Raw genomic sequence first — 14,786 nt, 5'->3', positions numbered from 1 at the left:
TTTCTGCAGCCCTGGGAACCACCGAGATTGGTCAATGAGACACCGCAGAGAGCAGTCCAGATGTGTCCTTGCTCTCCCCACCTTAAACACAGCACCTTTCCAGCCTCCTTGATGCTTACATTTCTGTCTTCTCTTTGCTTTCAATTTGGGGTTGGTTTTAAGCGTCCTGTAATTCATCAACCAATTCTCTCCTGGCTACACATTCCAAGTAATTAAAGTTCAGTAATGACTGAGTCTTTCTGCTCCAGCACCTGCATTTCATTTGTTTATTTTCCCAGAGTCATAAATCTGAAGGGCTGTCAAAGTGCCATAATATTAGTGCAATAATCAAAGTTAATTAGTCCCTCTCAATAAACAACAACAAAGCTATTACAAAGCTGCATTCAAGTTCCTCCCGGCCTAACGGGTTGCAGAACTGCCTCGTAGTCGGAACAACTGGAGATCCCAGAATTGTTGAGTGAATAAATGTGGTGTTCCTCCATCACTTAAAGGCAGACTGCGCCCTTGATGCGTGCTGATTCATTAACTCCAGGGAAGGCAAAGCAGGCCCGAGCTCCCGCAGCTGCTGCCTGCTGCAAGATTCAGGGGTTGGGGTTCCCCAGCTGCCTCGCCTTACTGTGAGCGTCCCAAGCTTCAATAATAAAAGAGGGACAAGGGTTGCAAAGAAATGAGAAGGGGCAGTCTCACCGCCAACTCTCGGTAACCTGATAGCTTCAATAACTTTGGATTTATTATTTAGGGAATTTGAGAGATGCGCGTATTAGTTGGGCTCTGAGAAAGGAGCCAACAGCGCTCTGGGGAAGGAGCTCAGACCTCTGTCTGGTGGTTCAGGGGAGGAGATGCTATTTTCACTACGAGGGAGGTCTTTCTAATTAATTCACACAGAACCAGAATGGGATGACTGCGTGACCCATGAAGAAGAGAGTCCACAGCGAAGCTGGAGGCCTCTGACCTGGGATGCTGTAGCAGGCCACCCGGGAAGTCTTTCACCTTGAGCAGCTCACTGGGTCGCAGGGTCCAGTCCGTCCCAGAGATGGCTTCTGCCCTGGAGGCCACTGCTCCTGTGTTCCTTACTAATGTTTTCCCCAAGAGCATAAGACCGAAAACTGTACACATTCTGTATCTAATCAAATCTAGCAGGTCTCTGGGACATGTTCTAGCAGGTGGATGGTTCTGAAAGAAGAACTTAGCATGTAAATCTAAAGGACCATGGTAGTAGCTGGTAACAGAAGGCTGAGCTGGGCAGAGGGTTCTGAGTGGATTCAAACCAGCATTGTGATGGCAAAGACTTCACATGGCTCCTAATATGGTAGCCCAAATCCAGTGACACCAGACAGTGTGCAAAGAAGACACCAGAATGCCTTTCGGGAACTTTCACCTTTCTTGGGGGTCGCCCTCCATCACTACCAGCACAGGGACCTTGCTGAGACACTCACCAGCCCCAACTCACGTGGGTGAAGGATAACCAGGCTCCATTCTTGAAGGGAGAATTGTCAAAGAACTGGTTTATAGGCTTTGACGTCACTACAACACACCTGCAAGCTCTCCTTCTGCATAATTCTCAAAACTCGGTTGCATCTACATCCCCCAGATGACAGGGACAGGGACAGACACCAGGTCTCATGAATCCCCTAGGGGTAGGGGTGGCCTCTGTGGGCTCCACTTCTCTTCAGCACTAACCCCAGCCTATGCAAGGCCACCCTGCTCCAAGTCACTCAAGGCTACACCAGTAACAATCACCTCTCTACCTCCTAAGGATGGAAGAGGATCCACTTTCATCTCAGAGCATTTCAGTGCTGACTAACACTGCTGGGGAAACAAGGGGATCCAACAGGAGAAAAGCTTAGAAGTGTCTCCCTCCCCCCTCCTCCCTCCCTCCTTTCCTCCCTTCCTTGCCCCCTCCTCCTCAGCCCCGCCTCCCTCCTTCTCCCTTCTCTCTATTCCCCCTCCTCCCGGTCTCTTCTATTTCTCTGCTCTTTAACATGAGGAGACATAGTGAGCTATAAAACAGAAGACAATTCTCACCAAGAACCTAAGCGAGCAAGCACAGCGTTCAGAGTTCCAGCTTCTGCAATGCTTGGGAATGGATCCTGCCTGAGCCCACAGCCTACGGCATTTTTCTAAGAGGAGCCTGAACTAGAACAAGGGGAGAACACTTTTTTCAAGATGCGTAGATGCATCTGTCTAGTTCAGGGATCTGTGTTGGACAATGGTGCACACAGCTTTCTGCATTGCAGCACGCTGGGCTCCATGCAGGAGAGCTCTGTGTGGCTGCACTCTGTCCTCGTGGTGACCCTGAAAGTTGTCACTTGTGCCATTTCTACAGGAAACAAGCCAGGGGAGCCAGTGGGCAACTGTTTGTGTCAGAATTTGATCCCAAGTCTCTAGGGCTTCAAAGAAAGGACCTGAAGTATTTCTGTTGTAAATACTTCTCTTGGGTTAACCTTGGCCTTCTGCCCTATGCGCTGGCCAGCCTGGGACACCACCTTCAGTACCGCTGATCTCTTATTTGTCCTTGCCTGGACAGTTTTTATCAGCACAGTGACTATTTCTCTTCTATTTAATCGAATATACACTACATCTGAGGCTCTCTGAATGCCCCATAATAAACATGAAAAACAGTTTCAAGTATATTTTCCCCTCTTAAATAACAGGCTAAAAGCTGAGTGGCCAGATGCAAGCCTTGCAGCCACTGGCTAGATACCATCTGAAGATGAAATCTGTCTTTTCAGACTGTGTCAAAATTGCTTAATAAGAACCCAGGGGAGCCCACATTATTGAAAGGATGGATCTTCTTTGGGCTGCACACAATTGGGGGTGATGGTTGGGAGCGAGCCACCTGTGCTTCCTGCTCATCCTTTTAAAATTCTGCGGTGAACCACAGCCCTTGTTATCTAATGGTTATAATGGATAGAAAGTTTGAAAAGATTCCGTTCAAGACTGCCAGGGATGGCCAGGAAGAAAAAAAAAAAAAAACTGAAGATACAGAAATGGTGATCAAAGAATGGTGGATACAGTCAAGAGTAAGTCAACGCAGAATTTTCAGAATGAGAAATGAGATGGAAAAGTTGGAGGAGAAGGACCAGGCACAATTTTTCAGACATTCTGAAGACAGAGAAAACTCGGAATATTTTAGCAACCAATTATGTCTACGAGGGGATGAATAATTTATTAACTGATAAAGAGTCTTTCCTGGGCCTGTGACAAGAAAGGTCAAATGGGCAACTTAGGCAGACCGGTAAATACACTACATAGCACTTAACAAGGAAGGGAGGGGGCGGAAAGGAAGATGCAGTCTCCTTTGACCCAGTTATCAATGACATCGGATTACAAAGAGCTAGGGAAGTTCCTTCCTAGGTAACCACAGGTACCCTCTTGTTACTGACACGTTTCCCATCATGAGACACTGACTCAGAGTACAGTATCAGGCTGAGTTCTTTAACAAGCCTCGTCAAGACGAGGAGTGTGTGGCTCCGCTGAGAGAGTGCTTGCCGGCTTGTATGAAGGAAGGCCTAGGTTCAATCCTAGTGCCCGAAAAACTAGATGAGATGATGCAAGGCAGTGATCTAAATGCATGAGAGGGCAAAGCAGGGGGCAGAAGTTCAAGGTCACTCTCCCCTACAAGAGAACCAGAGATGGCTCGGGGGTTAAAGGGCTTTCCCTGCTGCCATGAAGTTCTGAGGGGGGATACTGAGAACCCACAAGAGAGCAGATATGGAAGCATGGGCAGTTCCAGAATTCCACTGAGCATTAGAGACAGAAGCTCCTGAGCCAGCTACCCAGGCTCACATTGTGGCAAATAAGATACTCCTTCTCCAACAAGTGAAAGGCAAGCTCCAATACCCACGACTGTCTTCTGACCTCTACGTACGTACCATGGCACGCGTGCACCTGCACTCACACATATAAACAAGTGCATCCACATGCACACACACACACACACACACACACACACACACACACACACAGATAGGCACATACGGTGGTTAAGAGCACTGACTGCTCCTCCAGAGGACTCAGGTTCAGTTCCCAGCACCCACATGGCAACTCACACCTGCCTATAGCTCTAGTTCCAGGGGATCTGACACCCTCACACAGACATTCACAGTCAAAATACTGATGCATGTAGGTAGATAGGCAGGCAGGCAGGCAGGCAGGCAGGCAGGCAGGCAGGCAGGCAGGCAGACAGACAGACAGACAGACAGACAGACAGACAGCTGAATAAAGAAAACTTGGGCCAATCTTTAGAAACAACACACACCAGGAATTTTAGATTAGGTATCAGAAGGGTTAAGAATTGGTGTGATGCAGTTTCAAATTCAAGATTCCCCACTCATCCCCCAGGAATTACACACCTCTTAACCAGCCCCCAAAAGCCTTGGCAGCCAGATGGGTTAATCATGTGGTATATGTGCCTCACTGTTAATGCTAAGCACATCACCTAGTGCACAGACAGACACCTCAATATCATATGAAGATGACAGTAAACGACATGTGAGAATGTCCCAGGGCAGAACTTCATCCTGGTCTTCTGCTGCGAGCGCTATGCTTACTGGCTCAAGCAAAAAGTTTACATAGCTGCTGTTGGCTCATAGAACTGTTTATATCATATTTTATTTACTGAAATCCAATACTGTGCAGAAAAACAACTTTTAAAGCAAATAAGTGAGAAAATCCAGGGGCTGATTTAGGATGGACTTTTCCTAGTAACTAACTGTGGTGGCTTGAGTAGAGATGGACCTCATATCCCAAGGTCTGACACCATTACTGGGGCTATGGAGAGCTCACAGAAAGGGATCTATCATGACTGCCCTCCAAAAGACCCAGCAAGCAGCTAAAAGAGCCAGCTACAGATATTTGCATCCAACCAATGGACAGGAGCAGTTGACCCCTGTTGTTGAATTAGGGAAGGCTGAAAGAAGCTGAGGAGAAGGGTGATCCTGTAGGAGGACCAGCAGTCTCAATTAATCTGGACTCCCGAGATCTCTCAAACACTGAACCACCAAACAGACAGCATACACCAGCTGATATGAGGCCCCAACACATAGACAGCAGAGGACTGCCAGGTCTGGGTTCAATCAGAGATGATACACCTAACCCTCAAGAGACTGGAGGCCCCAGGGAGTTTAGCGGTCAGATGAGGTGGATGGTGGGAGCATCCACGTGGAGACAGGGGGTGGGGAGGATGTGGAACAGACGGGGGGGGGGGGTGGATGGTTGGGGCGGGGACTGGAATATGGAGTGTAAAAAATAAATCAAAAATTAAATTAAATTTAAAAAAAGAAAGAAATGGACCTCAGAGACCCACAGTTTTGAATGGTTGGCTCAAAGACAGTGGCCCTCTCAGGAGGTGTGGCCTTGTTGGAAGAAGTGTGTCACTGTAGGGGCAGGCTTTGAGGTCTCATATGGTCTAGCTACTGTCTAGCTACTGTGAGCCCAGTGTGGCTCACAGCCTCCTTCTGCAGAGTGAAGCTCAAGAGGTGGAACTCACAGCTCCTTCTCCAGCACCATATCTGCCTGCTTGTCACCATGTTCCCCGATATCATGGTAATGGACTAGACCTCTGAAACTGTAATCTAGCCCCAGTTAAATGCTTTCGTTTATAAGATTTGCCATGGTCATCGTGTCTCTTCATAGCAATCAAACCTTAACTAAGACGCTTAGTGATAGTACTAATAGTTTTGTGGGTTTGTTTAGCTGACATTCAAAACAACAGGATGAGTTTTGTACCTTGGACTGTCTCAGATAACAATCATGTTCTCCAAGGCAAGCAACTAACCTGGGTAGAAAGCTTCTATGTCAGCCACCCCACATACAACACACACACACACACACACACACACACACACACACACACTTACAGGTGCTCACGTTGCATGAGAGGACATCACCTCTCACTCCTTCCATCTGGAAAAACAAACTGCCAAGTATAAGCTTTTCCTATCAAAAGGGACTAAGGGAAAATCCGCACAAGCACCGAGGAGGCTCCACCAGCCCAGTGGCTCCGGGGTAGCCAGAAAGCTGCTGGATTTCCGGGGAACTCGTCAGAGCTGTGTTGAGTACCCCACACCACCCCACACTTACTACTATACAGCGTGAGAACAAGGAGTCAGTGGTGTTGAAGGCTCAGCTGTGTCAGGTGGTGGCACACACCTTTAACCCCAGCGTTTAGGAGGCAGAGACAGCATGAGGGCAGCCTGATCTACATCATGAGTTCTAGGCCAGCTACGACTACACAGTGCAACCCTGTCTCAAAAAAGAAAAATCTAAGCCAAGTGCCAGTGCTGCTTGCCCAACGTCATGGCAGGCACGAAGTCCTTCTGATGTCCACGATGAAGACTGTCAGGACTCAACAGCACCATCAATGCCCGTGCATCTTCACTCTGGGGAGATAAACAGACCTGGAAACCACACCATTGAGAACAGGAGTGATTTAGCTCTGGATCAGGTGGCTTCCATCAAGCCAACATGTGTGCTCTCTGCCACATTCCACTACCATCACTAATCTCTCTCTTCTCTCTCTTCTCTCTTCTCTCTCCTCTCTCTCTCTCTCTCTCTCTCTCTCTCTCTCTCTCTCTCTCTCTCCCTCTCTCCCTCCCTCCCTCCCTCCCTCCCTCCCTCCCTCCCTCCCTCCCTCCCTTCCCAGTATCCGCTGCTTCCAGTTTCCTGGTGACTGAATAGCATTTCCTGGATATGTGCAAAAGGCAGATCTTTGTTAATACAAAGGGAAGGGCAATCACGTAAATAATTAAGACCACTTTTCAGACGACAGTTGAGTGCTAATATGAAGTGCACTGGAAAACACTAATCAACCGACTAAGTGTGCATCTATCAAACTGTGGGAGTCCAGACCTGAAAAGCTGGGAAAACAATTCATCGTGACTCCACCTCAACCGTGTTGGTAAACATCGTCCTTATAGCTCCCCTTCTGGTCACTTGTGGAGGGTGAGAGAAGCAAGCTTTGCGATGCGCTCTGCTCCGTGTGTAAGTAAGAAACCAATAACTCCATCACTGTCATTAACCAAGGCAGTGGCACTGAGCACGTAATCTTTCTCCACCATGTGTTAATACTTTACCTACCCATAAGTCCTGTATTTACCACAAACCACCTCTGCCTTGAAACCCACACTGTACTCTGCATTTTACAGATGGAGATGCTGAAATTTCCAGAAGTTCAGACATTTCCCCAAGGTCATAGTGTGTATCTGTTTGCCAACATACTACAGCTTTATCTTTATTTCTTATTATTGTGTATCCCTGTGTGCCTCTATGTAAGTTTATGCATGCAAATGCAGGTGCCCAGGGGCCAAAAGAAGGTATTGGGTTCCCAGATCCTGGAATTAGAGTCAGTTCGCTCTCCAGCCCTACAATATCTTTCTGTAACCATTAGCCAGAAATAGGTTGCAACATTCCTAGAAAGCATCTGGATATGTCCAGAGATGTTCTAGGTTGTCACAAAAAGAAAGGGTTGATTGTATTCACGTCGGTCCTTAGTGAGTTCAACATCAAATCAGCTCTAGGCCCTGGTGGACCCAAGGCTGGATCTAGTGGTGCACGCCGGTAGTCTCTCCATTTGAGGGACTTAAGCAGGAGAGACATGGGATCAAGGCCAGAATGGACTACATAGTGAGTTCCCAGCTAGAATGTGTTACAGTTTGAGACCCCATCCCTATGGAGAAGAAGGAAAGGAGGAAGGGGAGGAGGGATGTGGCTTTATTGATGTCGATGTTTACCAGTTGCTTTCTCTAAAGATGACTGAAACTAACCACTTGGATGCCACCAAAGCATCCGAAGCAAAGACTGTAAAACTTTAAGTATGCGACACTCAGATAAGAGGGAGAAGAACCAAGTGATTGATCTTCAAGGCAGATGGCATAAACAAGGGCCCTTTCCCTGAGCTCACAAGCTATGTGGCTCTGGGCACTGCCCATCTTTGGCACTTGTGCCTCGGCTCCTCTAATGAAGACTAGGCTTGTTCTTTGTAGTGGGCCATGCCTGGACACAGTCTATGACAGGAATCCCGTGAATGAGGGCAGTCAGCTGCCCCAACACTGAGAATTGAGAAAAAAAAAAAACAAAACAACAACAACAAAAAAAAAAACCTTCCTCTGGCTAAGACACAGACATGAAGCACTGGGAACATGGAGATCCTGGAAGATGCAGCGGAACTTGGATGGGAAAGCCTTGGGTGGAACAAGCCCAGCGGATGAAGAAACCAGTTCCATCTCCAGAGCTAAGCTAAAGATGCCGACAGAGCCTTGGCACCTGGGGGGCAATCTGGAGCCAAAATGCCCGGGGACTTCTGAATGAGCTCTTGCTGCAACAAGAAACCCTGGACCACTCAGAACCTCCCACAGGGTAGCAATATGTCTTAGCACATCCCCAGCCAAGTACAGATATGGTCCATCCCAGGTAAAGTATGATCACATTCAAGCTGGCTTGCAGACTGAAAACCTGCAGTGGATTAAACTGACCTTGACAATCCTCACTGAAATGCCAGGTGATATCCCTGTGCAGAGACGGGAAATCAGGAGGAGTCTGAAGAAAATCAGACCAGCAATGTCAAGGGTGAGCATGGGGGGAAGGTGTGGGGAGCCAAACATAAAGAAGGTAACAGGATTGGGTCTCTACACTGCACTGACAGGGAAGGCAGTGACAGGGAATGGTAACCATGGCTTTAGTGCTAAATCTGGGCCTCCATAATCACCATCTTGGGGGAATGAGAAATACCCAGAAAACAAGTGCACTGGTGAGATATGACCAAAGGGCTGAGTTTCTATAGTCCAAACCCTCTAGGATGCGATTTCAGTGTGTGAAACTGCAAGAGACACATTCGTCTCCGCTGGTGTTTCCTGTTCCCACGTCCCTAACTTGAATGTTTCCAGATAATCATTCCTCTAGGATTGCCACTCCACATCAGGAAACTGTCTGGTGAAACGCCACAGTGATATTTCCCATCATCTGAATCTGGCTCACGGGGACGCCGTTAGGGCTTAACATGAAGGGAGGAGAGAGTACACGCTGGGTCTCTGAGATCATCTCATTAAACCTTCTTCATTAGAGATGTGCCAGATGTTCTAAAGAGACTTGCCCGAGGTAGATCCAAGAATTTCTGCCTCTGTGTATCAAATGGTAATGGAATCAGGACAAGTGTGGTGGCCTATAATTCCAGAACTCAGCAGACAGACACAGGATGACTACTGTGAGTTCAAAGCTAGCCTGGGTTACACAGTGAGAGCCTACCTGGAAAAAAAATAAAAACAAACAAACAAACAAGAGAGATGGCAACAAAGATGGATGATAGCTAAATGAAGAGACAAATAGGTAACAGACAGATAGATGGTAGGTAGACAGACAAATGATAGATAGATGATAGATAGATAGATAGATAGATAGATAGATAGATAGATAGATAGATTGATAGATAGATGATAGATAATTGACAGTCAGACACAGACAGACAGATTAAGATAATACAGAATTGGTAGGTGAGAGATAGACAGTGGATTTAAATAGATGATAAATGGATAGATAGATAGATGAAAATAGAGGACAGATAGATTTAAGATATCAAAATTGAATAGCTACAGATCAGTCTGTTCCCATTGGTGGAGTCTAAGAGAAAGATCAGGTCAAAGATGAGAAGCAACTGAGCTACACCATCCGCTTTGGAGACCAGCTCCGAGGTTAAGATCTGTGTGCAGGGTGCTAACGGCAGAATCACTGAAGTCAGTGGAACCATTGCAACCCGAGACACATCATTCAATCAAGTGAGATCTGAGAAGTCTAATCAGCCTCCAGACACCAGGTAAGCTATTGCACACAACCGACAGGAATGGACATGCAGCAACAACTGCATATGTAAAAATGTTACCTGCATATGTAACCCAGTGATGAGAGGAGCTCACTGCTAAGGCTCCAGCCCAGGGGTAAGTCATAGATTTAAATGCTGAAGAGGGTTCACATACTTTAGACCTAATTTCACAGGAATTGATGAGAAAGTCTGATGCAGGAGATAGAGGACACTACATCACTTGTATTCATTCCCACAAGAACGCTAACAAACTTTCTGAGCCCCAAACGGGACCGTGGTTAACTTAATATATAAGCACACACTGGAATAGCATACAACCATTAAAGAAAATAAAGTTGTATGGTTTGGAGGTACCGTGCCCCCCCCCCCCAGAGGTTCACATATGAAGACTTATTCCGTAATGCAGCAGTGGTCATATGTAAAGCTTTGGGGGATAAAATTAGGTCACAAAGATTCTGACTTCCTGGATGGGCAAGTCTACTGACTGAGAAGAATCGGGTGGTACAGCTGCAGGGTGCTGGAAATTAGAGAGGGACGCCTAGTTGAGTAATATAGGCCACTAGGGCATGAGGTGTCCTAGAGGATACACAGAAGCCCCAATCAGTCCCCCACCAACTCCCTTCTTCCTCCCTCCCTCCCTCCCCAACACCCTCTCTTTCTCTCCCTCTTTCTGGCTTCCTTCCTCCCCAGTCTAAAAGCAAAGGGGTGGGCCAGCTCTAGGCTGACACCTGAGCCAAAACTAAAATTCCTTTCTCCCTTCTCTTTGTACCTAGCGAGCAAAGCCCTAGCCCAAAGGCTACTTAGACTTCACCTCACCGAAAGATGACGCAGTGTATTAGATGAGCCAAACAAAATGCGGATCAGCATATGTGTACTCTTGCATACATTCGAAACCTTTTTTCTAGAGGGGCACACAAGAAATAGTTAAAGATGTGCACCTTTCAGGGTCCAGGGAAGACGTTTACTTTGTACCTTCTCTTTCCACAGGAAAACAAGACTCATCTAGGTGTTCCCATCTCGCTCCCCTGTGACTCTCTGAGGACCCTTTGAAGTCTGTGTCCATGTATAAAACCCGTCAAAAGGAAAACAACCAAATGGCTACAGAAACAGGTAAGCAATGTCACGTGAGCAGACACATCCCAACTGTACCCACGGGCATTTCATTTCTCTTAATGAAAGAGTTAAATAAGTAAACAGTCTCCTAATAAAGAGAGTGACACTGGCGGTGAACGGTAAACAAACGCATGGGTAATAACCGTCCCACTCACCCTCCCCTTCACACAGTAAACAGCGTGAAGATGACTCAGAAAGCAAAGATGTTATTCCAAGAGCAGCGAACTATACATGCAGCGTTGAAACCTCTGTGCACTCAGCCCGGGGTACGTTTGGATTTGACAGATAGGAAACAAAGCAGCAGAGCGCTTACCCACTCCTCCAGGATGCGGGACACGGCCTCGCTGGCTCTGCTCAGGTTCCTACAGGCCAGGATCACATGCGCGCCATGGAGGGCAAAGGACTTGGCAGTCTCGAACCCTGTGGTGAGAAGAAAAAGTCCACATTAGAAACAACGCTGGTGGCAATGTGTGGGTCACGAAGGGACATGTCAGTGGACAGTAGACAGCACTGACGAGACTGAGCGGTGCTCAACCAGAGGTGGCTCTGTGCCCCAGGGGACTGGGACAGGTCAGGAGATATTTTCAGAGGGCGAGACTGTGCATTGGAGTGTTAGTGGCTTTAGTGACAAGATAGAGAAACTATCTTACTTTAGATGCACAGCAGAGCCCTGCTGACAGAGAAGGCCAACGGCAAGATGTGAGAAAGCCGTCCCAACCGAGACAGCTATTTCAAAGATGAAGAAGGCCCAGTCCAAGAGAGTTCAGGCCACCGCCAGATGCTTCACTACCAACCATGACTAGACCCTTGGTTTAATGAGGCCCCCATATTCTACTCTGTGATGGGTGTTTCCAGAACTTACAAATCCAGCAATTGTAGCAGTCTATCCTAGGCCCTCCTTCTTATCTTCCTGGTGAGAACAGCTAGAAAATAATCTGAGCATATATATATACACACACAGACATACACACACACACACATACATGCACACACATACACACACACACACACACACACACATACACACACACACACAGAGCTAGAAAATAATCTGAGCATATATATATACACACGGACATACATACACACACACATACACACACACACATACATACACACACATACACACACACACACATACACACACACACACACAGAGCTAGAAAATAATCTGAGCATATATATATACACACGGACATACACACACACACACATACACACACATACACACACACACATACACACACACACATACACACACACACATACATACACACACATACACACACACACACATGCACACACACATACACACACACACACACATGCACACACACACACACACAGACATACACACACACACACAGAGCTAGAAAATAATCTGAGCATATATATAAATACACACACGGACATACACACACACACACACACACATACACACACACACATACACACACACACAGAGCTAGAAAATAATCTGAGCATACATATATATATATATATATATATATATATATGTATATATATATATATACATATATATATATATATATATATATATACACACGGACATACACACACACACATACACACACATACACAGAGCTAGAAAATAATCTGAGCATATATATACATATACACACACACACACTCCTTTGTGCGTGTGTGTGTGAAGGCATATGCCTACATGGGAACACCGGCCTATGCATGCAAACACATACAGATATACACACACATGTCCTTCTCTGAAAATATCATAGAAGTATGCTACAATCTCTGGAGGCCAAGGTTTGGGAAGGCGGGGCAGCACATAACAGGACTATGTTAGGGTGTCACTCAGTCCCTTTCCAGTTCTAGAGCAGTGGACAAGAGACAGAAGACTGGCAGAGAAGGATGTAAATGTATCAAAAGGAAGGGTCCTGGTGGATATGCCAGGGCTACTGTCTCACGGGAGAGCCAGAGTCAGGGCAGCCTTTCAGGAAGCTCAGCCTCGGGCATTTGGGTTCCTGAATGGATGAAAGTAGCCTGTCCCTATCAAACTACAAAGCTCCTTGAGGAAGGAGCCTGCCATCGGAACCTTAGTTACCCCTCCAACCATCTCATATTCTCATGTAAAATCTTAGGAATGGGAGCCTGAAACTGTGAGACAAGCAAGAGAACCAGATGTCACGAAAGGCCAGAAGAGAGAAGAACCGTTCTCGATGCTATCAGAAATCGTGGCTGAAAGCAGTAATGGCTACGATCTCCAGGAAAGGGGAGCAAGAGAGAGAGAGAGAGGTGGACAGCCCTAGCTGCTCTCCCAAAGGACGGAGAAGTTCCGCTCCCAGCACCCACCTCAGGAGGCTCAGAGACTCATGTCACTCCAGACCCAGGGGATTCAATGTCGTCTTCTAGCCCTTATGTGCGACGGCACTCATGTGCACACACCCACACTCTCACACTAATAAACATAGTGCAAAAGTACATAAACAGGGATTAAGAGCACTGGTTGCCCTTACAGGGACCCAGGTTCAGTGCCCTTCACCCACACGGCAGCTCACAACTACCTGTGACTTCAGTTGCAAGAGACCCAGTGCCTTCTATTGAGCTCCAGGGGCACTAGGCACACACATGGTGCATATATATATATATGCACATACATACATACATACATACATACATACATATGCAAGATACTCATATTCATGAAATAAAAATAAAAACATCTTTAAAATATAAAGTCTTTGTAAATTGCAATGGTGGTTTCGTGGAGAGTCCTCTCCAAACCATCCGAACACACACAGAGGCATGTGTAGCTCCTGTATAGTATTTTCCTAGATTTTAAAATGTTAAAATTAGATAAAAATATTAAAAGGACTCCATACATACCCACAAACCCTAAAAAGATTTTGTGAAATGTTTGACTATTTTAAGATGATAAATTCATGAGGTTTAAAAGGCAACTCCAGCCGGGCGTGGTGGTGTACGCCTTTAATCCCGGCACTTGGGAGGCAGAGGCAGACGAATTTCTGAGTTCGAGGCCAGCCTGGTCTACAGAGTGAGTTCCAGGACAGCCAGGGCTACACAGAGAAACCCTGTCTCAAGAAAAAAAAAAAAAAAAAAAAAAAACTCCTAGGGAAACACTTCTGAAAAAAAAAGTCACAAGGATAAACTGGAAAATTGAAAGATTCTACACATGTAAAGAGTCTACATATGTAAAGATATTGAGTCCACATGTCAAAATCATCTAAAAAGAAAAAACCATGGAGACGGAGAAGCACGGGGTGAGAGAGAGGAAGAATAAATCTTGTCCTGGAGTTGAAAACCCAGCCACTGCTCTGAATGGCAAAATGATATGTATTTTATAGATACATTTTATATTAATGCAAATGTGTTTGTGTATGTTCATTTGTGCATGGACATGGTTCATGTGTATGGTACATGGAGGCCATCAGATCCCACAAATCTGGAGTTAGCTGTGGTTTTGCACCACCCAACAAGGGTTCTTAGGGGCTGACCCATAGTCCTCTGGAAAGCAGGAAACCCTCTGCACCCAAGCCATCCCTCCAGGCCCCATACCTCACTTTCTAAAGTTACAGGAAATCCAAGCGAATGCACAGTTCCTTTTTAAAAAATTGTTTTATTACTGTTCCATGGATGTGTTTATATGTGCGTGCATGCATGCATGTGTGTGGACATCAGAGAATGTTTTAATCTTTTTATTATTGGTGTATGGATGTGTGTGGAGATGCGATGCACACATGTATGTATATGGGCATCAGAGGACGAATTTCAGAAGTCGGCTCTTTCCTTCCACTGTGGGCTACAGGGACTGAGCTTCAGCTCTGAGGATGAACTCTGGTTTTTCAGAACAAGTACC

At 46.3% G+C, this 14,786-nt stretch overlaps 1 protein-coding gene across 10 annotated transcripts in view; it reads right to left on the bottom strand.

The window, feature by feature from the left end:
• Positions 1-14,786, bottom strand: part of Wwox (WW domain-containing oxidoreductase) — a 913,078-nt gene that overhangs the window by 852,468 nt on the left and 45,824 nt on the right. For 9 of the 10 annotated variants that reach the window (XM_006531510.4, XM_006531512.3, XM_011248556.2 and 6 more), the window contains exon 5: positions 11,241-11,347. In XM_006531510.4, coding sequence (XP_006531573.1) covers positions 11,241-11,347 — 107 coding nt within the window. Of the gene's footprint in view, positions 1-6,211; positions 6,384-11,240; positions 11,348-14,786 lie in introns of those variants that run through there. The other variant, XM_006531515.4, reaches the window with a different exon arrangement.

Source organism: Mus musculus, chromosome 8 (assembly GCF_000001635.26).
Source record: "Mus musculus strain C57BL/6J chromosome 8, GRCm38.p6 C57BL/6J".
Classification (NCBI taxonomy): domain Eukaryota; kingdom Metazoa; phylum Chordata; class Mammalia; order Rodentia; family Muridae; genus Mus; species Mus musculus.
This window is presented reverse-complemented; position numbering and strand designations above follow the sequence as displayed.